Source organism: Gouania willdenowi, chromosome 13 (assembly GCF_900634775.1).
Source record: "Gouania willdenowi chromosome 13, fGouWil2.1, whole genome shotgun sequence".
NCBI lineage: Eukaryota > Metazoa > Chordata > Actinopteri > Blenniiformes > Gobiesocidae > Gouania > Gouania willdenowi.
The window spans coordinates 5113798-5136281 of NC_041056.1; the positions used below are offsets into that span (position 1 = coordinate 5113798).

At 36.5% G+C, this 22484-nt stretch overlaps 1 protein-coding gene across 1 annotated transcript; it reads right to left on the bottom strand.

Moving 5' to 3' along the window:
- Positions 1–9499: 9499 nt before the first annotated feature.
- LOC114474566 (centrosomal protein of 126 kDa-like) lies at positions 9500–20983 on the bottom strand. Its single transcript, XM_028464968.1, has 11 exons — positions 20980–20983; positions 20801–20877; positions 20145–20264; positions 19742–19887; positions 18808–18928; positions 18587–18719; positions 14517–16182; positions 12338–12435; positions 10985–11051; positions 10689–10853; positions 9500–9651 (listed from the first exon to the last, which is right to left on the bottom strand). Exons 2-11 carry the CDS (start codon positions 20836–20838, stop codon positions 9500–9502), a joined length of 2706 nt encoding a protein of 901 aa, XP_028320769.1. The 5' UTR covers positions 20839–20877; positions 20980–20983.
- Between the last annotated feature and the right edge of the window lie 1501 nt (positions 20984–22484).

The window sequence follows — 22484 nt, forward strand, 5'->3', positions numbered from 1 at the left end:
GACATCAAACTTTATGACTCACGGGACGTCTGCTCCAGGGGCGGAGCTACGATTTAATTGGGACGGGAGTCTTTAAAGGCACAGTGGGTGTAGATGAGTTGGGGGGGGGGGCACCTCCAAGGCTCTTATTTGTGCTCCAGTTTTCTATGGAAGTAGATTTGTGTCTTTATTATTCAATTAAAAAAATAAATTAAAATAACTAATTAAATTTTTTTTTTAAATAAATAACTTAAATAAAATCCACTTTTAATCAAAAAAGTTTGCTTCAATCAGAAAAAAAATACAGTTATATATATATATATATATATATATATATATATATATATATATATATATATATATATATATGTATATGTGTGTGTGTGTTTTCAATTAAAGAAAACATTTCACATTTCAATGAAAAAAATAATTCCATTCCAATCTAAGAAAAAAAAACGTTCAAATACAGAATGACAAGAAATTTGATATATAGCAAGAAAAACACAAAAATGACTCAATTTAAAAACAAAAATATGATAAACATATTCAAAAAGATAACAACAATAGACAAAATGACTCAAAAAAAAAAAAAAAAAAAAAAAAAATAGCATGCTCCAGTTTTCTATGGAAGTAGATTTGTGTCTTTATTATTCAATAAAAAAAGCAAAAAAACTTTTTAATTAAAAAAAAAGAATTAGAATAAATAAATAAATAACTTAAATAAAATCCGCTTTTAATCAAAAAAGTTTGCTTCAATAAAAAAAAACAATATATATATTGTGTTTTCAATTAAAGAAAACATTCCAGTCATAAAAATATTTCCAATCTAAGAAAAAAAAAGTTCAAATCCAGAATGACAGGAAATTTGCTATATAGCAAGAAAAACACAAAAATGACTCAATTTAAACACAAAATATGATAAACATACTCAAAAGGATAACAACCATAGACAAAATTACTAAAAAAAAAACACATGACAGTAAAAATGCTCAAAATGACTAAAAAACACACAAATAGGACAGAAAAAAAAAATCTGACAAACATGACTTTATAAAGCACACAAAATGATAGAAAATTCACTATATGAAAAAAGGGTTCAAATGCAAAAAAAAAAAAAAAAAAAAACCCAACAACATTTAAGACCCAAATAATTGCATTTGATCATTTTTTTTGTTTGAATTTTTTTTTTAATTGAACATTTCAATCATTCAATTGCTAATATTTTTTGACTGAATAATGAAGACACAAATGTATTACTTATAATATGTCCCAAATACACAAAAGATAAATTCAATTAAAAAAAAAACCAAAAAAAAAAAACATTTTCAATAAAAAAAAAAAGTTTACTTCAATAAAAAGCAAACATTTTCAATCAAAGATAAAAGTGTTCAAATGTAATTATTTGGGTCTTAAATGTTATTTTCTTTTTTTTTTTTTTTTTTGCATTTGAACACTTTTTTCATATAGTGAATTTTTTGTCATTTTGTATGTTTTATAAAGTCATGTTTGTGGGTTTTGTAGTCCTTTTTGTGTGTTTTTTAGTCATTTTGAGCATTTTTATTGTCGTGTGTTTTCATATTTTTGTGATTAAATGGAGTCATTTTGTGTGTTTTTCTTGTCATTCTGTGTTTGTTTTTAAAGTTATTTTTGTGGTTTTCTTTCTTTTTCTTCCTTATCATTTTGTGCATTTTCTCCACATGGAGTGAATTTTATGTCATTTTGTGTGTGTGTTTTTTAAAAAAAATATTCTTTGGAGTCACTTTGTGCATTTTTATTAATGTTTTTTGAGGCATTTTGTGTATTTTGATGTCATTTAGTATTTTTAAAAAACAAATAATTCTTTTTTGCATTTACTTTGGGGCTAGAACAACATTTGATCGAGGGCCACATTTGGCTCCTCGGCCGAAAGTTGCCGACATCTATAGTCTGTATTAACCATTATTCCAATTATCCATAATCATATTTATATTATCCAGCAATGAAGGTTATCTGTATATTCTTGAACACACCTACATTCTGTATTACTTTCTTCTTTATAATGCCAGATTTACCATACAGGCAATAAATTGGAAAGGCGACAGAAATTTGTACCAATACATTGAAAGTAGCTGAAATTCACATGTTCTTTGCGTCCGACTGTATAGCAGTGCTCATTTTCTCCTCTTTCTCTGTCTCTGTTACAGTGCTCATGAAAAGTAGAGCCATGCAGTTTCCCACAATTGTTATGCTAATGAGGCCCCTCTTCCATTGAGAAATCATTTTGTCAAGATCCACCCTCTTTGGATACAGAGGCTGTGTCCCAGCCTTTTCCCATGCATACATACACCCCGTGAATGAATGATTATGAAGCTCTATTAAATGTCTACAGACACTGTAGAAACCAGAGCAGATTAAAGGCTCCCATGTCCTTCAAACAGGTGCATGTACCACATTTAGTGTGTGCGTTTATTGTTCATTGTTCACCAATGTGTGATAACTGTGTCAGAATAATTGTGCGACATTTGCACTCGTCTCATTTGTTTAGAAACGTGTTGCCATTTAGGGCAATCGATGCTTTTATTACTAATGAAGAAGTAATGGAGTTCTTTGCGAGATGTGCAAAATCTAACTGGTAGTTTGACTAAATGACTTCATTTACAGTTGAATAAATATGTTTGAACCAATGAGGCCAGTACAGAAATGGCCATTATGTGGATGAAAGTGTGTATTGTCACATCACTGTAATGCACTGAGACACATTAAAGAGATGGACTGCAGTGCCCCGTCGGGCCTGAGGGGACCACCCACTAAGCAGAGCTTGGTCACTTTTGGTCAACAAACGCCACTGAAGTCCCACTGAAGTCTGTCTCTAGGCTTGTTTTCATGCTGTGGAAGGTTAAAAAAAGGGAATGCTGAGCAACGGGACCAAGTCCACCTTATAAGGAACAATTAGGGCTGACCTCGTGACCCACGGGAGACTGCTGGAGACAATTCTTTTTTTCCTTATCAGATAAAGACACAATGGCCACGTTTACGCAACAGCTTTAATTCCCCTTTAATTCAGAATACAAATTAAATCATCTTTAAAATGACCTTGTAAATACCCATTTCCGAATGAAAACGGCCAATTCGAATTAAGCTTAAATCTGAAGTAAGTGGCTGGTTTATTCTGATTTTAATTCCGAATAGAATAATTTCTCAATCTTGTAAACGTTTAATTCCGCTCGTTCTGTGCATGCTCGTCCTGTCGGGATGACACGCTGGTGATGACATAATCCAAGATGGCCGCCCAAAGCAAGCGTTGGACTGGATGAATGGAAGGAAACATAAACACGCAGACATTCATGGACCTATTACACACACGGATATCAAAGCTGCAATCAAAATAAAAGTGAAAATAGTACTCATTATGTGGTCTTCTATCCGAAAAGAAAAGGTTTGTTGTGTGTTTTTTTCCACTAGACATGATACGTCACGTTCACCCCCTGTCCAATCAGACAATCAGAACCTTTCCCAACCCCCAGACCTAAAGTGGAATTGAATAAAGGCAATTAAACTTGTTTTCCATGTAACCCTTAATTCTGAATTACTATTTTTATGTAAATACCAAGTAAAATACTTTTATTCCGAATTAAAAAAAACATCATGTACCGGTAACCGTTTGTGTAGGACTCATAGATCAGTTCTATTTACTATAAGTACAATTAGGATGATGAGCTTTCGTATACTTCCAAGTTTCCCAAGATGCATTTGGAACCTACAACGACAAAAACCTGAAGCACTTGAGGCGAAATATCTCTGTTGATTCCCCACCTTTGAAAGTTCTGAAAACATTTTAAGCAAGCATATCAACATGTGCTCATTTGATCCATAAAGCCTATGTAGACACATTCCATTCCAACATTTCGGAGATTCCGATATTGTCTGCCATTTACTACTGACAAAACCTCCGGGTAATTCAAAAACAAGAGCCCTTTTACAAAAGCGTTAAAAAAACTAATGGAAGACATGAGAGATGCTATTGTTTTGAAAAGAGGATGTTTGATTTTTTAGCTTGAAGCCGGTCTCATGACAATTTTACATTTTGGGATGTGGAGTCCCGTAGACCAGAGATTCTCAACTGTCCGGGTGTTTCCATGGAAGCTACAATATCAACAACCACCATTGTTTTGGCACAACCTTAAATCTGTGAAAACACCAGAAATGTCACTTTGGCAGTCAATTTGGCAGCACACTTGCATAATTTCTGGAAGCAATAAATAGATAATTTTATGTTTAGAGACATCTATATCTTGTCCTTACTTGCATTAATGCCAGAGCTGTCACCTATTCATTGTTCGTTGAATGGTTTGTGGAAAAACATGGGTAATAAGTGCATGTCAGAATTAGCTTCCCTGCAGCCCACAGCACAAGCTTAGACTTGCTCTTCTCTGAAAATCCCATCCATCCTTCTCTCAGCACGCTTGCCCGTTCTTGTTGAGATTCAGCTTGTTTTGCTAGCTGACGCCTAAATGTCATTTAGCTATTGTGTAGCATGACAAATCCAAACTGTGATGTAGCCAGCCTGGAGGTAATTAAACAATTATTAACTGCATGATTGTAGCTTTTTGGTCACGATTTATTGAAGAAATATTATTATTTAAAGCAAATTCTACACAAAATGTGCCATTATATATATATAGTCTTTTTTTTTTTTTTTACTTAAAATCTACATCCAACTATTTACAAGGAATACTCATGTATATTAACATGTTTAATCCTCTTTAATTGTATGTATTGATATTTACAATTATTCATTATTACAGTTATTATTTATTATACAAGAACTTTAAGGTGTGCAATAATGTCAGAATTTTAGGACAGTTTTAGAGGACAATGCTCTTCTTATTAAAAAAATGTAATTATTGATAATGCTTGTTTTTTTGTTACTTTTAATATTATTTAGTCACCATTTGTTGATTAAAAGTGGTTAAACCACTAATTCCCAATCTTTTTTTTGGGTCAGGGCCCCATTTTGATATCCCAAACTTTTAGCGAACCCAGAGACACTTTTTCTTTATAATTAGTTTTTGATCATGTTCGTTACCAGTTATACTGACTTACAGATACAGATTAGCCAGGATTAGTGCAAAAAATGACAAGATGCACCAGATTAGACAAATTCATACTGAATTTTATTTTGTGGAAGTTTAAAATACATTTGTTAATTTAACATAATAATTAAAATGTTATACTTTAAAAGAGTTTTTTTTCATCAATTTTAGGAGACTGAATTTTAATTGTTAAATATGTGAAATTATGAAGTATTAAATTACATCTGAGTGTTTTATATTTTGTGTTTTTGTTGCCATTTTGTGTATTTGGGATAATTTTTGTGTATTTTCATTGCCATTTTGTATTCCAATGTTAATTTTCGTGTGCTTTTGTTGTCATTTTGTGTCCCCATGGGATCAGAACCCCAAGGTTGAAAAACACTGGGTTAAAGGGTATCTGGCACTTTCATTGTGAAAGGCTAAAAGAATAAATCAGACCACCAGGAGTCCCTGACCCTTATTTTGGTAAAGAGTGTTCAGGAAAAAAAAGAACAAGTGCTAAGTTTAGAATATACATTAAGTGTAATGAGTGTTTTATATTTACACAGATGCGTTGCAAAGGAGAAAAGCTCTCCGTTTCAATATTTAGTCACAAACATGAGCAAGGGAATTATACGTATTATGATTTACGATTAAAGTCTTTGCCGTCCTTTCTAGACTTTGTAAAAAACCATCCCTGCTTTGGCCTGGGGCCACATGCCACACACCACCTCCAACGCCTTAGCAGCTCCTGCTAGCTGCTTAGCGCTAACGCTATCACCTTAGCAGTTAGCAGTAACTCATCTGTTTGCAAGCCTGGTCATGCATCCACCCTAATTAAACATCATCTTTTGTCGTTTTTGTAAAGACTTCGGATCTACGAGGTGGTGAAAAGCCACCGTTCCATCATAGCTGCAAGAAAACATGAAAAAAAGTTTTAGCAACTTTCAAATAAGCTGGGGGTTCCTTCACCTCCTCCAGAACAAGTCCTGGCAGGTTGGCCGAGGTTCAGAACTAGATACATGCATGTGGAGGAGGGGAAATTCACCTCACATCTAATCATCTCTACAGATGATATTTTTATTCATTTATTCAGTCACTTCGGCGTTACATTAGAAATAAATAAAACCAAAGAAATTGCACCTGTATGGGATGAAGATTGTAAAGTCGCCCATGCTAAAATAAACAGCAACTTTTTGCAACATTTAGAAACAAACAAACCACGTATAAAAACTGTATGTTAATTTTTTGTCACTTTTGACCAGATTTACTTTTCTCATAAAAAAATGTTAAATATAGATATCAAATATAAATGTTTGATATTAAAACTGAATGTTAAATCTAAATCTAAATGTTACATTTAATCATAAATGATACATCTAAATTTAAATATTAAAACTAAATGTTAAATCTAAATCTGAATGTTACATTTAATCATAAATTATACATCTAAATCAAAATGTTAAATCTAAATCTAAATGTTAAATATGAAGTCTAATTGTTAAATCTATATATACATGTTAAATCTAAATGGTAAATATTAAATCTAAATGTTAAATCTAAATCTAATTGTTACATTTAATCATAACTTATACATCTCAATCTAAATGTTAAATTTAAAATTTCAATATTAAATTTAAATCTAAATGTTACATTTATTAATAAATGATAAATCAAAATCTAAATGCTAAATGTTAAATTGAAATGTTAAATGTTAAATCGAAATTTCACGGGTGAAACTAAATATTTAACTAATATGCAAATTCACCAGAGTTACAAAAATAAAAGCTTTTCAGACCGAGTGATTGCGCTCCACTGTTTCTACTGTCTCCTCACCACACACTTACGTTGCTCGCCAGTATGTCTAGTGTGTGCTGTTTTCTGTTTGACCTGATTTGTAGAATTAATTATATAAGCAATAAAAAAAGATTTACCTATCCATTGATATCCATTTACATTTATTTTTAACACTGATATTATATTTATACGAGATTTGTATTTATCATTTATATTTAACATTTATATTTATATTTAATATTTAGATTTAATGTTTAGATTTAACATTGATAATATATTTTTATGAGAAAAGTAAATATCAGTTGTTTATTTTAGTATGCGTGACTTTACAATCGGTGCCCCATACACCTGCACATGCAGACCTGAGAGTTGTAGGAAACTGAAAGCGAGAGTGAACGTGTGGATGCGAATGCCAAATAAGGCTACGTGGTGGAAACCCTCAGCTCGCAGAGCCTGTAGGTCGACTCAGACATAATCATCTGTTCTATCAACACAAAAGAAAAAGGGATTACACACCTTCATTGTTGCAACACTTCTTTCTAGAGCTCATTTCCGGCCTTTGATCAATTCATCGACTACACAGAGATAAGAGAATGCTAAGAAAGCATGTGGCTGAAACCAGTCACAGCGTCTGCATGAAACTGAACTGTTGTTTAGGTATGTTACAATTGTTAATTAAAAAATAAAAACAAAACAAAGTAAAATATTTGTTTTTTTAACATATTAATATATTAAGACCAGTTGAAAAATTGTAAGAATTTACATTTTACACTGTTGGATCTTAAGAAGGTTCTAAGTAGAGCTTCAAAATGCAAAAAGAAGAAATGGGAGTGAGACAAAAAAAATGAGTAAGCAATTTATTACAAACAACAACAAAACAGGCCGTTCATCAGCTGATCAAAAGTTTAAAACCGCAGCCTTTAACAGCCTAAATATGTACAAAATGTGGATTCAATGTCATTTTCTGTCGGGTATTCACACTGTGATGACCTTCTGATGGCAAAGGAAAAAAAAGCTTTCTCTCTTTGAACGTGGTCGGATTAATGAGGCAAGGCAAGGCAAATTTATTTGTATAGCGCATTTCATACACAAGGCAACTCAATGTGCTTTACATGATAAAACATTCAATTGTTTAAGATCAATAAGAACATTTAAAATCATCAGTAAAATCAATTCAAATCATCAACAAACACAATACATCAACAACATGACCAAACATCTCTCTCTCAATCATATGCAGTAGAGAAAAAAAGTGCCTTTAACTGTGATTTAAAAATGTTCACATTGGATGCTGACTTCAGCTCTGCTCCAGCAGTTTACATTTTCTAAGCAGTCACACGACACCTCAATGGGACCACAATCATCTGGGTTCAGTGATAGATATAGTTGTGTGTCATCTACGAAGCTCTGATAATCAACCTTACAGTTCTGTAAAATTTGTCCTAAAGGAAGCATATAAAGGCTAAACAGAAGGGATCCAAGAACAGATCCCTGAGGAACCCCACAGGACATTGGTAATCTGTCAGATTCAAAGTTTCCAATGCTTACAAAATAACTTCGCTCCTCTAAGTAGGACTTAAACCATTGCATTACTTTTCTATTTAGTCCAACCCTTGTTTGCAATCTGTGCAACAAAATTGTATGATCTACAGTGTCAAATGCAGCACTTAGATCCAATAGAATGAGAACAGATACTTGAGCTCCATAAGCGAGACCTCTAACAACGTGCCACTGCTGCTGAGGTTGGACGCAGTATTTTGAACTTCTTAAAAGATCCCGAGGGTTTTGGAACAAAAAAGTCAAAAGGTAGACCCAAAAAAAATTCACCGGCCCTGAGTCGGAGGATCCGTGTGGCTGTTTGTCAAGACACGGGACGATCCTCAACCCAAATTAAGGCTGTTACTGATGTCGACTACAGCCCAATACCCATCTGACGGCACCTGCAAAAGAAGGGCTTTAAGAGCAAAAAACGTCTCCAATGGCCTCGTCTGGAGTTTGCACGAGAGCACCAAATATGGGAGATAGAAAGGTTATTCTCTGATGACGGTCCTGATGGCTTCCAACGTTACTGGCATGACAAGTGGTGGTGGCCGTGAAAAGAGGGAAGGAGTGAGTGGTTATACATAAAACTGGTGTTTAAGTTCAACATGTCTGAGGTTAAGCTCAGTACGGGCTTATCCCACAGCCCAAGGCCAGTGGATCCATGACCAATGTTTGTGCAAGAACCGCTTCTACGAACCCAAGCGTTGCCCTGGGCCCAAAGATGCAGCCAGGTCGGCAGAAACAATGGGAGCCAATGAACCCCAGGTCACCCCGCCCACGAGCGAGCAGCCTCCCCAGATGCTTTAAAGATCCCAGGCCAAAAAGCAGCCACCGCCCCGACACACACACCGGAAAAAGCCCCAAGCAGCCGAGGACCCAGAAGCCCCAAGGTGCCCAAGACAAGGCCACGACCGCGCCAGACAGGCAGCCAGCGGGCAACCGCCAGTGGGCTCAGAGTCAGCAGCAACTGGACCCCAGGCCAGAAGGATCCAGAACTGAAGCCGCCCGCACCAAGGGGATGCTGTAAGTTGCCCCACCGGTCCCCCGGAGCATCGACCGAACCCTTCAGAGCACCCAGATCACCCTTCATTGATGTTGCCTGCACAATGAGCCTTAGTTAAGCGACCCAGTCAGACCGTCATACTGGTATGTGGCACGCACATCCCCGAGGCTGACTCCAGCCCCATAGGGCACCGCCCAAGGAGGCGCCATCCCACGCCGTACCCGCAGGCATACAAGGGCGCAGCCCTCGCCACCTGCCCTGGAAGACCCCCGCCAAGACCTGCATGACGCAAGGACAGCAGCCCAGGCCCCGCCACCCACTGGACAGCACAAGCCACAGGGCGGCGCCCCTCACCAGCGTGCAACCAACCAACGTATTGTATTTTTTCTTTAGCTATGGTCTTAAACTGTTGATCAGGTGATGAACAGCCTATTTCTGTTTAATTCTTGTTTACAATAAGTTGCTGACTCAGATCCAACAGTGCATAATGTAATTTTTTGAAAATTTTTCAACTGGTCCTAAAATTTTGATCAGAAGTATGTATGTACTGTATGTATAAGACCCTGAGGTCCAGTTGGATATACTGTTGCATTGCATAGCACGCTGTAAAGTCTGCTCTGAGGCTCCACACAGACGAAGTCAGACTTTCTTCTGGGCTGGAGGGCGGTGGTTAGCTGAAGATGTTCGACGCTGGTAATGATCGCTTTTCACTTCTCCTGTCTGAACAAAAACAATAATGTATGTGTGAGAATTATTAAACTGTCACACGGTTACTTTAATATGATGCTATTTATTTATTATTTTCAAATCTACAATTTTTTAGGTCTATTATTATTATTAATAATAAAATTAATTCAAAACTAATGCTAAGCTAATGCAGTGTGGCGCGGGCCTGCACCTGCATCCTCACTTGAATTTTCTTCAGGATATGCAAATATTCTAGTTTTTAATTTTTTCTTATTTTGGAGTATACACCTTATAGGGAAGTTAAAGAAATGAGGAACTTTGAATGACTTATTAAATTTTTTTAATATGTAATGTAACTGTAAAAATAATTAAAAAATATATATATATATATATAAATCATTGTCCCTCTGTAATGATCCAATTCTTGTAAATGTTTGATTGAAGAAGATTGAAAAAAGACCTCTTTAGGAGTCACTTACACATGATGGAGTGTGTACAAAACCTCGTTTCAGCACACCTGCAATAAAGCAAGAGGCAGAGATTCTTATTTTTGCAGTTGAAATGTCATCGTATTTCACTATGAAACTGTATATTGTTTTTTCCATGTATACAGTCACAGAGGTGCTTACACTGCAGCTGGTGGTCGAGTCTTTCTAGGGAGCGGAGGACTTTCTGCTCCTCGAAGGAGATGTCGATGAGTGGCTGCCTCTGTGTTTCAACACTTTCCAGGTCAGACTCTGAGATGTGCAGAGCTTCAACATTAGCCAGGTGTGACTGGGCTGCCCTCCCATTGCCTGAGGGCACAACTTACATCAGAGAATGTGTCTACTTTAAAGCTTTTTATGCTATAAATCATACGCACATAAGTTGAATAACGCGTGAAATACTCAAAATGACATTGCATAAAAAAGAAAAACCTTCCTACCTTCATTTGGAAAGGGCGAGCCGTATGTATTTGATGGTTTGAGCTTCTGTGCATTCAGGTTTGTTGGCTACAGGAAAAGAATAAAACACATTATTATTATTGCTATTAACGCCTATACAGACTGCAGAGTATCAATGCAGTTTATACAGCAATCATCTACGCCAGAGAAGGGCACAATGGTCACGAAAATGTGATTGACTGATCATCTGAGAGCGACATTATCAACATTCATGTCAGAATTTAGAATAATGAGCAATTGGTCTATTTAACTCTCATTTCATGTGTTCATGTGTTTGTTTTAAAGCGTTCAAATGTGTGTATTTATCCTCTGATGTGGGTTCGAATCTCAATTCTGATGTATCTTTTTCTTTCATTTTAACATATTTAACACAGCAAATTCACCCTTAAAAAATACATATACGTTAGGGATAAAGTTAGGGTTAGGGCTAAAATAAAACTGACGGAACTATTGCTAGAAGGACACGGGTTCGGCAGTGGCGGAACTATCGGCATTCGGCTTACTACGCATGCGGACTCATGCACACAGAAACCTACAGTCAGGTTTGTCTGAGGTCCAGGTCTGGACCAATAGCAACAGCCTTCACATAGCACTGTAATGCTAGCTCAGTGGTAGATTTCTCGCCTCCCGTGCGGAGACCCAAGTTCATATCCTGCCTATTACACTAAACTTTTTTTCTTGTGTGGGTGTAAATTTCCCCTCTGGGAGATAAATAAAGGTCTATTCTATTCTATTCTATGATAAACTTAAAAAAAATCTAATAATCAGTGATTTAGAAAAGTGATCAGCTCCACCTCCTCTTTCCGTAAGCAGTTCACTTTATTAATTCTACATGTTTGGGCGACTTATACTGAGGCTATATTAACATATACTGTACATATAGATAAGTTTCAAGGAAGGATTTGCCATCTATAATTTAACAAAAAATAAAAAATAACTCTAATATTCTTGAGGAAAAGTTTATCCAGGAGCTGATTTTTCCAGGCTTTATCCCCTATCCTAGTTTTGTGCAAAACCGCCCTGGTCTGTTCTCGGCCATTCACATGTATACATAGGGATGTAAACAATAACAGTGAGCACATAGGCTATCCCCGCTTTTTATCATGTAAAAAAAACCTGCTCGGTCAAGTTGAGCCAGAATATCTTGTCTTGAGAAGCGTTGCTGGCACATCTTATCACTTTTATAAACAAGAAGTGCACAAAGAGGCTTCAAAACCTGACTCTACAAGTTCAAACTCACCCACTGACTGACTGACTGACTATTGCAACTCAACACCCCACGCACACCGCCTTCCCCCTATCACACACACACGCACACAACTGCATGCATGTACCTGAGGGGTCAGATGAAGTCTGTTCCCTGGAGGCCAAGGCTGAGTGGAAGGGTTTCTAAAACCGCTCCCTGGTTTATGTCCTTTAGCTGATGTTTTACCTAAAACAACAACAACAACAAATTAATTCAAATTGTTAGTACCTCTAGTTTCCAAAAACAAAACTATAAATCATTGTATGTATTTTTTGGTGTTGTGTTGAACTTGCCTGCAGTCTAACAGGTGCTGCTTACATTATGTCATGCAATACAAATTCCTAGAATCATTTTCTTTTTTTTTTACCTTCGGGGTCAGATGTTTTGTACATGCATTTTGTCAAAAATTAGTAAAAAATGACACAAATGTGCCCAATGAAAAGGAAATCAACCAAATCATGAGGCAATAGATTTTACAATAGGAGAAAACAAAAAAATATATAATATTGCATTTCTGAATTAATATTCTACAGATAAATACCATGATATCAGTATTACATATTAAAACAAACCAAGGAAACTGTGCAGTTACAGTAATACAGAAATAAGCAACTTTGATCAAATGGGGGCCACAGACTTGTGATACAAAAAGGTTTGTTTTTTGTGCTCAATTTGAATTTTTTTTTTTTTTCATTTTTAAAAATATTTTTGTTCTTGGTTTGTGTGTTTTTTGTTTTTTTTTGAGACATTTACACATTTCTGTTGTCATTTTGTTTATTTGTCTGTAATGTATGTGTTTAGGAGTAATTTTGTGTGTTTTTGTTCTCGTTTTATATATTTCCTTCTGTTATCTTTGAATATTTCTGTTGTTATTTTGTATTTTCGTCTCTCATTTTGTGTGTTTTAAATTTTTTTGGGTGGTTATTTCTTTCGGTATTCTCTCATTTTGTGTGTTTTTGGAGTCCATTTGTGTTGTTATTTGTGATTATGTGTTTTAAGAGTAATTTTTGAGCATTTTGGGAGTAAATTCTGTGCATTTTTCAGTCATTTTGTGTGTTTTTAGGGTTGTTTTGTGTGTTTACGTTGAACTGCCTGTTACCCATGTCTGCTGTAATAACTATTTCTGTCCTATAGATGGTGCACTCCACATTTTGTGTGCTCATGCCATGTTGTTTTGTTTGTTGGTCTTCATTTCAGTGAACTTTTTATCTGCTTGTGTGGACATTTTGTGCTGACATGGCGTAATATAGGAAAAAATATTTAAAACAACAAACAATTTCTCTTAATTTATCATATTTTCCTAATGAAAATTTGATTAATTAAATTCATACTGCATCTTTTTACTTTGTCACTTGTCTGTTTTTTTTTTCTTTCTTCCAATCTTTGAACTGAGTCTTCCCCATTGGGGTTTGCTGTTATTACTTGAAAAGGTTAAAGCCAACACTAATTCACAAAAATGCATTGCTGTGTTCAGGCAAAGCTTGCAAATCCTTGAGCATTTCAGCAAACAAACTCAGTGTAACGTGTTAGAGGCAGCGTTTAGTTTCAAATGTTAGTAATTGGAAGTTAAAAAGTACATCTGATTGGCTTGTTTTACTTTCCGTCCCACCTTTTTCACGCCATCCTTTTTTTGCTTGACCAATAAATTAAGTGCTGATAGTATATCAGATAATATTTTCGCTTTATTTACAACAGCATTAAGGAACTAATGAAAGACAGGAAGAGATGCTATTATTTTGAAAAGGGGATGTTTGACTTTTAGCTTGAAGCCAGTGTCATATACTGAGTTCACATCGTACTGAGATTCTATATGCACATATATACGCATACGCGCTCATGCGCACTACCAAAAAATTTTTTTTTGCTAAAAAAAAAATTAAATTTTTTGTTCATTTTTGTTTTCAAAGTGAACGGACACGTGTTTTATTTGTTTATTGGATTATGTTGAAGTTAGGGTTATAATCTGACTACGGAGGTAAACTCAGACCGTGACACCGGTCCCAGGGTGATTTTACATTCCGCTCGCAATGCATCATGGGGCAGTTGAGTATGAGTAGTGTGCCCACCGTGCATACTACATGTCCCAATACATGATACAATGCGTATTTCTCGCATACTCAATCGTTTCGTACTATCTAATGTGACCGCACCACATACTAATTTTGACGTCAGACTTGGTATGAGTAGTACATTAATATGCCATTTCCAACACAGCCTTTGTCTGCTCTGCTTTTAGTCGTTGTGAAAATAACTAAGAAATACTTTACCTTCCTTTGGGGTTGGGCTTCTACGAAGTCCTAGCCAGAGCTGAGTAATCTCCTCGTCTGTGATAGTGAGCTGTAATTTGTTTAAACGTGTCTCTCTTGCTCTGCTGTGGACGTCCTGGTGTAACAAGGTGGGGAGAGTCTTGGAGTTGCCCTCTGAGAAAGTGGGGATGAATGCTGATGGTAGAGGTGCGTACATAGCATGTCTTCTGTCTGCTGGGGCTACATATGGTGCTTGAGCCGCACCATATGGAGCCTTTGGATCGCACGCCATCCGTCCTTTCACCGCCTTCGTTCGAGGTGGTGGACAGGGAATCATGCTCTGCCCTTTGCTTCTGGCCATCTGACTCAGCTCGGCGGCAGATTGAGGTCGTACCAGAGTGCCCTTTCGTGTTGTGGAGGAAACAGGACCTGCTCCGGCTCTAGCGGCATGCTCTATCTGGGGGACCTCGGGGCCAGCACTCCTGATGCTGCCCCGTGGCACCGTGACCTTATCTGTTTCTTCTCGGGACAAGCTGACTTGAACCCCGACATCTGTCCTGGCCTGTTTTGTAAAGTGAGAAGCCGTGGAGTCTGCAGGCCTGGGAGATCCTGGGGGTGTGGTCACACGCGGCTGGTGGTCCTCGAACTTGTTTCTTAATTGAATACATTCAGGCGACTTGTTGGAGTTCTGCTCCTGAGCCTCTTCCTCCAAATACAGCCAACAAACCTTCTTTCTAACTGCGTTGCTACCTTCTGCTTCCTTTAACTTTGCTTGTGTTAAATCAACACAGTCCCTTATTGTCACATGTCTTTCTAAGCCCAAATGTCCTGACCTTTCTTCAGATTTATTATTTTTAAGGATTCCTTTAGCAAACCTGACCTCATCCGATAAATCCGACCGTCCCCCTGAAATTGGAGCCACCTGTACATCCTCCTCAAGACCAGCAGCAGCGTCCGAGTGTGACTTCAACGTGCTCGCACTTTGTAGCGATTCTGAGTTCATTGGCTTTTCTGCTTGGGGTTGAAAGTTTGAAATCTTTTTGAGGTTATTGATGGATGCATTGAGGTATTGCTTCTGAGATGACGGACGATGCTTCTCTTGTGCCATTCGCTGATCATTCTCTTCTTTTACCACATTGTCCGTAGGGCTGTTGTTCAGGGAGATATTTGGAGCCCGAAACAATATTCTGTTGCTATTTTTGTCTGGCGAAAGTTCTTCTTCAGCTAATTGATAAATCACCGGTCTGTCCCCAAGGATCACTTTCTGTTTCAGATCCAGCAAAGCTTCTAGTTTGGAACTTGAAACCTCAGGTGACCTGACGTGCATCCCAAAGGGCTCACCAATATCTCCACAAAGGTTGTAGTTGTGTGAAGCTTTCTGGCTCTCTTTATGACGTATTGCTTCCAAGGGCGTAAACTGCCATGACGGTGTAGTAACAAGGCGCCATTCAGTTTTGACTTTGTGTTTTGTCGGTTTCTTCGACGCCTTACCACTGAGAAGGGTTAACCCTGCATAGGGAGCTAAGTCCAATATTGGATGGTTCTGGTTGTGCAGGTCTGAAGAGGTTTTCTTCGAGTTCATTAAAAACGATGAAAAGACTTGCTGATGTTTGTTCGTGTCGCAGACATCATCCTCACACTCCAAATTGTCTTTAAACAAGAGACTCTCCGAGTTACGGCAGTCAGACTGATGGGTGTCATGAAACAGAAAAAGTAATTGTAACTTAATAGTCATACTGATTTTAATCTATAATATTCATTAACACAACTATGATGCCACAGCTAACTTGGACAGTCGGACACAGCTTAAGTAGACTTTTACATTCCAGTTGACATCTGTGTGTAAGGGTGCTTTCACACCGGTTTAGTCTTGGGCTTGGTCAGAATGGGCAGAGGACAGGTAATGACTTCATCAACTATGTTTTGCTCGGTTTGTGTTAGGAGCGGAACTTCTGATCCGCTCCAAACAACCTCTGGTACAGTTGCATGAGCTAACTGTTTGAGGGTAGCTCATGCAAAGAGTAGAGACTTCTCTAGGCAAAAAACAGAAACCTGAAGAAGAGGCTCTCATCTATGGGTGAAAGCGAGCACTTAAAGACTGTGCAGAACCTTCTTCTTTCTCTGTTTGTTCTTTCTCAACATTCAACAATGGAGCAGCAACAAGTGCTTTTGGTGGTTTTAAAGCCCTGTTTTGCGCCGTCGCAGGCTCTACTTATCACCCACAATGCCGTGCGCTCTACGTAATCTCCAATACTTCCTGTGCTTGATCTTCTCTGAGAGCAGCTGTGTTCACGGCGCTCCTAAAGGCGGGCAGACACTGTACAATTGCAGAGTCAGAATGTGCGCAGCTCACGATTCATTTTCTCACACTGTAAAGACCGACACTCTGACGTGATCTGATCTTCACGACATGTCGGGGTCTTGTTTCCGGAAATGCAATGTACCAATTAGAAGAAGAAGAAGAACTCTGAAGCGTCGCTATTAAAACAGAAGAAGAAGAAGAACCTGGAAGTGGATAGACACTCGCGAATCTCAGCAAAAAGAGCTTCAAAAAAGAAAAGGTGGCAATGTGATGGACCAGGAACTAGCTGGACAGATGTGGGAAGTACAGTTTGTCAATTCTACAGAGGTCCTATGGTGTTCTCGCATGCACAATAAGAGAGTTTGAGGTAAGCCGGTCCATGGCACCTTCACAAGGAGCGACTAGGATTTCAAACGTGATTTTCTTACGACCATACGCATGGTGATCGGGAGCTGGTCGTGAGGTGTTAATTGCTTCTCGTGACCTTGTGTATACTATACAATGCACGACACACGATTTAGCCGAGACTTGGCCCGTACCCAAAAATAAACACAAGTGAAAAATCACACAGTGTATGCCCACCTTTAATCGCTCGAGACTTCGATTGGAAATGCTCCGAGACCGACAGAAACAATCTCTCTGGAATTTGCCTGTTTGATCCGCTCTAAACTTTGTTTGCGTGTTCACACCGGCCAAATGAGGAGACGAATCACAGATCATTTTAACAAATTTGGATACGTCGGTGTGAACGCACCCTAAAAAGCAGTGTTACTTCTGACAAAAAATTATCAGTTTTAGTCTTTTGACAAAAGTCTCAGTCTAATCTTTCATTTTAGTCAATTTTCTGACTAAATTCAAAGACTTTCAATGACCTCTGATTGCTCAGTTAACCTTTTCTCACCTCTTGCTCGAACTAATCTGCTCTACTTCAAATTTAGCCAATGAGTCTTTGAAAATAGTTCTTGTATTTTTGTTTGAATGGAAACATCATTTATTTGAGCACAGTTTTACTCTTTCTGGTTTGCTTGCATCTAGTCTGTAACAAAAACAGTTTGCTTTCACTGCTGCCCCTCAGCGGCCAAGGTGTGTAATGACACACACACTGGCAAATGTTTTCATTCATTCATCCAACTTTTGACCTGCAACTAAAACCATGCCAAAATCTCACAAACACACAAAACAATAATTCACAAACAAAACGGCGTGGTTTGCACATACAAAACATTATTTACAAACTAATGCATTTTGTTTTACAAATAAGAAATGTACCAATTAAACAAATACATAACGCTTCAGAAACAAATACAGAATGTCTCACACATACAAAGAAACATGTCTTTAATTACAAAAAAACATTCAACAAGTACAAAAAAAACAACAACAACAACCTACAACTGCAAAAAACCAGACTTTGGCCACTATTTTTCCCACTTTGCAGATCCACACATACAGTAAATGCCAATACATTTTCTAAGAAACGCCCTGTTTTTTTATTTAAGGGATTTTTCAGTTTGTACTTAATTTATTTATTTTTTTGGACTTGCTGTATTTGGTGGACTGGTGTGTTTCTTATTTGCAAAAAAAATATATACATATATACATATATATATATACATACATATATATATATATATACATACATGCATATATATATATATAGTGTAGCATTAGTTTGTAAATAATGTTTTTTGCAAACCACAATGAGTGTGTTTGTGAATCGTTGGGCGTGAGTAAAATCCGTTTTAATGCGTTTGTGAGGTTTGACATGACTTTAGAACCAACACGGTACCTGTGGGCTGTGATCTGGTTCTGGTTCCGTTTTGTTCTGCTCCTGAACAACGTCAGTGTCGGGCTCCACAGCAGAAGACGTTGGGCGATGACAGGATTTAGAAACAGTGGCAGGTTTGATAGGAACAAAGCCACTTGATGAGAAAAACAAAGAAGAGTTATGGTTTAATCAATCCATAGTCAATCAAAAACTTTAGTGAGAATAATAGTATAACTGCTAACCTGGTTCTGATGGTTTCCATAGACAGGAAGAAGGACTGGGGAAGGGACGGATTGAAAGAGCCTCTAATTTGTTTCATTGCATCGTTCAGATTGATGACCTTTCCACTGAAGGCTGGAATAGCTAAGAATAATAATTAATAGAAAAGAAAAGAGACATCGGTGAGCAGAAATCCATGACATAGTGCAAGAGACAGGCACAGTTTTTACAGAGGGATTCATTTTTAGATTGATTTGAAGGGTGATCAAGCCAATCACAGCCAGCCATTTGAAGAAGCTGCCGTTCTGAGAAGGTAAACAAAGAGTTACAGTAACAGTGAGGAGCAAAGTGGCAAAAAATTGTAACTGGTGGCAAAAATTGGCAAGAAAAGAGTGAAAGTGACTGAAAGAGGCCAAAAGCAGCAAAGAGTGCCAAAAAAAATTCACAAACAGGTGGTATGAAATGGAAAAACATAGCTTAAATGAGCAAAATGTGGCCAACAATAGTGAAAAAGGGCAAAAATATGAAACAAAAATAGGCAAAATGTAGGGAAAAAATAAACAAGTGTTATTTTTTGGGCAAAAGGTAGCATATTTGGATGAAAAAGGGATAATTATTGGCAAAAGGGTGGCTAAAATCTGACAAAATCTTCCAAAAAAGTTCAGGTTAAAGGGGCGAGAATAGGACAAAGGAAGTTGCAAAGTGAGCCAAAAAAAAAAAGGTAAAACAAGCCTAAAAAGTTCCCCCCTTTTAGGGTTTTCTGGGGGAATAGTAATTAAAATTAAGACATAAAGAGCCACATGTGGAGTATCACTGACTTAATAACAGCTTTATCATTTTAATTTAATAAATGAAATTGGGAGTCGACGGTTGCCCTGCACATAGAACACCCTCACTTTTAAAATGGCTGCTACACCCCTGGTAAGAAATTCACTTTTTGAATTTCAAACGACTCACCTGTTCTACGTTTCTGTGCACGAGGCTGATTGGCTCTCTGAAAGCGTTCGGTGGCGTCCTGGATCTGCTCCCGGCGCTGCTGGAGGATCTTTTCCCCCCGACGCCTCTCCTGCATGTCCCACTGTTGGCTTCTCTTTTCCAACATACTGTGAATTCATAAGACAGGACACACATTTGAATTTTAATTCATTGATTATTTAAAAAGGACCCGTACCCCACTTTGGGAACCGGCACTAGAGTATGAACCCTATTGGTTGTGGTGATGATGTGACCTTTGACCTTTCCTGCAGCGCCATCATCAGGTCAAACTTTCAGTGCGTCTTGAAAATCTTGTGTCGTCTGTTTTCAAAACAAAAAGGATTGTGTTGCAGAAATCTAAAAAAAACAACATTAAAACACTGACCTTCTGCGCCTGTTGGTTTCCTGGCTAAACTTGTGATTCATGTCTTTGCACTTTTTCTGCTCCAGTGCCAAAAAGTGTCGTTCACTTTCGAGGGCTCCGTCTGCTCCCAGGATGGGATTTCTGAACAAGATCAACTCAGGAAAAATAATATTTAACAATGGGAAAAAGGTAGGAAAAAAAAGTAGGGAGATTGATCAAAATAAATTCACAAATACATGAATAAATACATTTTTAAATGAAAAAAAAAAAGAAATAATAAAGGAAAATTATCGATGAATTATTTAGTTAGTTAGTTGATGTTTAAATGTTTAATCAATCACACAATTGGTCATTTTGGAATATTGATGTTCCAACACTGTGCAAAATGTATTATAAATGCTATTTTTGGTTTGCTTGCTAAAATAAAAACATAAATAGATTTGAAAAAAAATGAAATGTTAAAAGAAAATGATTAATCGATTGATTAATCAATCAATCATTTTATTTACAGTAGTTAATTGATGTTGAACTATTGATGAAACATGATTATTAAAAAAAAATAAGAAAAGCATTATAAAACTATAAATTAAACGAGTGGATGAAGCTAACAATATATTATAATATAATATTCCTAAGCATAATAATTCAAACATAATAAGCCAAAGCATGAAGGATACATTTGGTAAAAGTAGAAGTCCTCCTGGTGGTTTTGCATAGTCCAGGTCCTGGTCCTGGTCCTGGTCCCTGGTCTGGTCTGAGAATGAACTCCGTTAAAGGTGGAACTCATTCCACCAGAAAAACACGGTAAAAACAACTCAAATATACAAGTTGTTGCTCATGTGAATAATTTACTCACAGTGTTGTCTGTTGACTTTAGCTTAGATACAAAAGCGTCTCCTTGACAACCGCTTCAAAACGTCCAGCAGAGGGCGACTTATTTAAAGGCATATTTTTATTTGTTTATTAAAGGAACGTTCCCAAATAATAACACACACACACATATCGTCAACAAAAATACACAAAATGACATTAAAAAAAAAGATAAAAACTACCAAGAAACAAATAACAAACCAATCTTTGTTCTTTCCTGTCTTACTGGTCAGAATGACAACAAAAATCTACAAAAAACGGAATTAAATATACAAATTGACAACAAAAATGCATAAAATTATTCCAAAAACAACATAAAAATTAGGAGAAGAAATATACACAGTAAAAAAAAAACACAAAATAAGATAAGAAAATTTACAAAATGACAACAAAATACAAAAAAAAAATAAAAAAAAATACACAAAACAAAAAAAATAGATAAATAGAATGAAATGAACAAAATGAGAAAAAAATACATAAAACAACATAGAAACACAGAATAAGAGAACAAATTTTCACATGCAAAAATAAACAAAAGGACAACAAATGCACGAAATGATTTTTTTTTTTTTTTTTTTTTTTGGAGAATCTATTCATAATGAGTGGCCTTTAGGTACACGTAAAAGTGTTGTAATATGCACAATCGCTCAATCAAAACGTATGAATAATCAAATAATCAAGAGACTCATTTGAGAATAATAAGTTTTAACTCCATTAGTCAGACAAAATGATGAGTATATGAGTTAATGCTGTTTAGTTACTAAAACATTGGTAAAATGAAAGCACTGATAATTCCCACTAAAACAAACTTTTGCTCACAGATGTTAAAAAAAAAAAAACAATTCATATCTGATTAATGTATTGATTTACATTCAGTTTGTATAAAACTCACTTTCCATAGAAAATGTATTATATACTTTAGATCAGGGGTTACTAAAGCTACTTCATAGATGTATAATCCAAAGAGCTACCAGTTAGAAAAGCACTTCCTAAATACCAACTATTCACTTTAATTAGAGGGTAAGATAATAAGGAAGGCTCACATTAACTTATAATGGTCGGAAATGTTGAAGTTTCAACATGCAACACTTTATTTCTCTTAATTTATGCAATCGTTTCATTTTCATTACATTTCATAGAAAATTATCATCTTACTAATTTCCTAGCTACTAAAAAACAACTTTGAACTAATTGCATAACATAACATTATTGTAAAATGTAACAAATATGTCATATTTTACGAAAATCCACCTTGCGTTTTAAAAAACCTATTTTACAACAACCCATACACCCAATCCGCAACACTAAAAAACATTTGCCACAATGTTTCAGTGAAAAAAAAACATGGTTAATTTACCATTAAAACTTTATCATGTGCAGCAGTATTTAACAGTATCAATACTCACTACATCTCTCATCTGTATTTATCTTTGAATCCTGGAAAGTAAATCAGATTTTACATGGAGCTCATTGATGACTAGAGAGGTCCTG

Excerpts from the sequence above, each read along its gene's own strand:
- LOC114474566 (XM_028464968.1), bottom strand. The coding sequence starts at position 20,838 with ATGCAAAACCACCAGGAGGACTTCTACTTTTACCAAAT. Across the intron at positions 18,929-19,741 it reads TGCACAGAAACGTAGAACAG|CTATTCCAGCCTTCAGTGGA; the intron begins GTGAGTCGTTTG and ends TATTATTCTTAG. Across the intron at positions 12,436-14,516 it reads AAGCCCAACCCCAAAGGAAG|GTAAAACATCAGCTAAAGGA; the intron begins GTAAAGTATTTC and ends TTGTTGTTTTAG.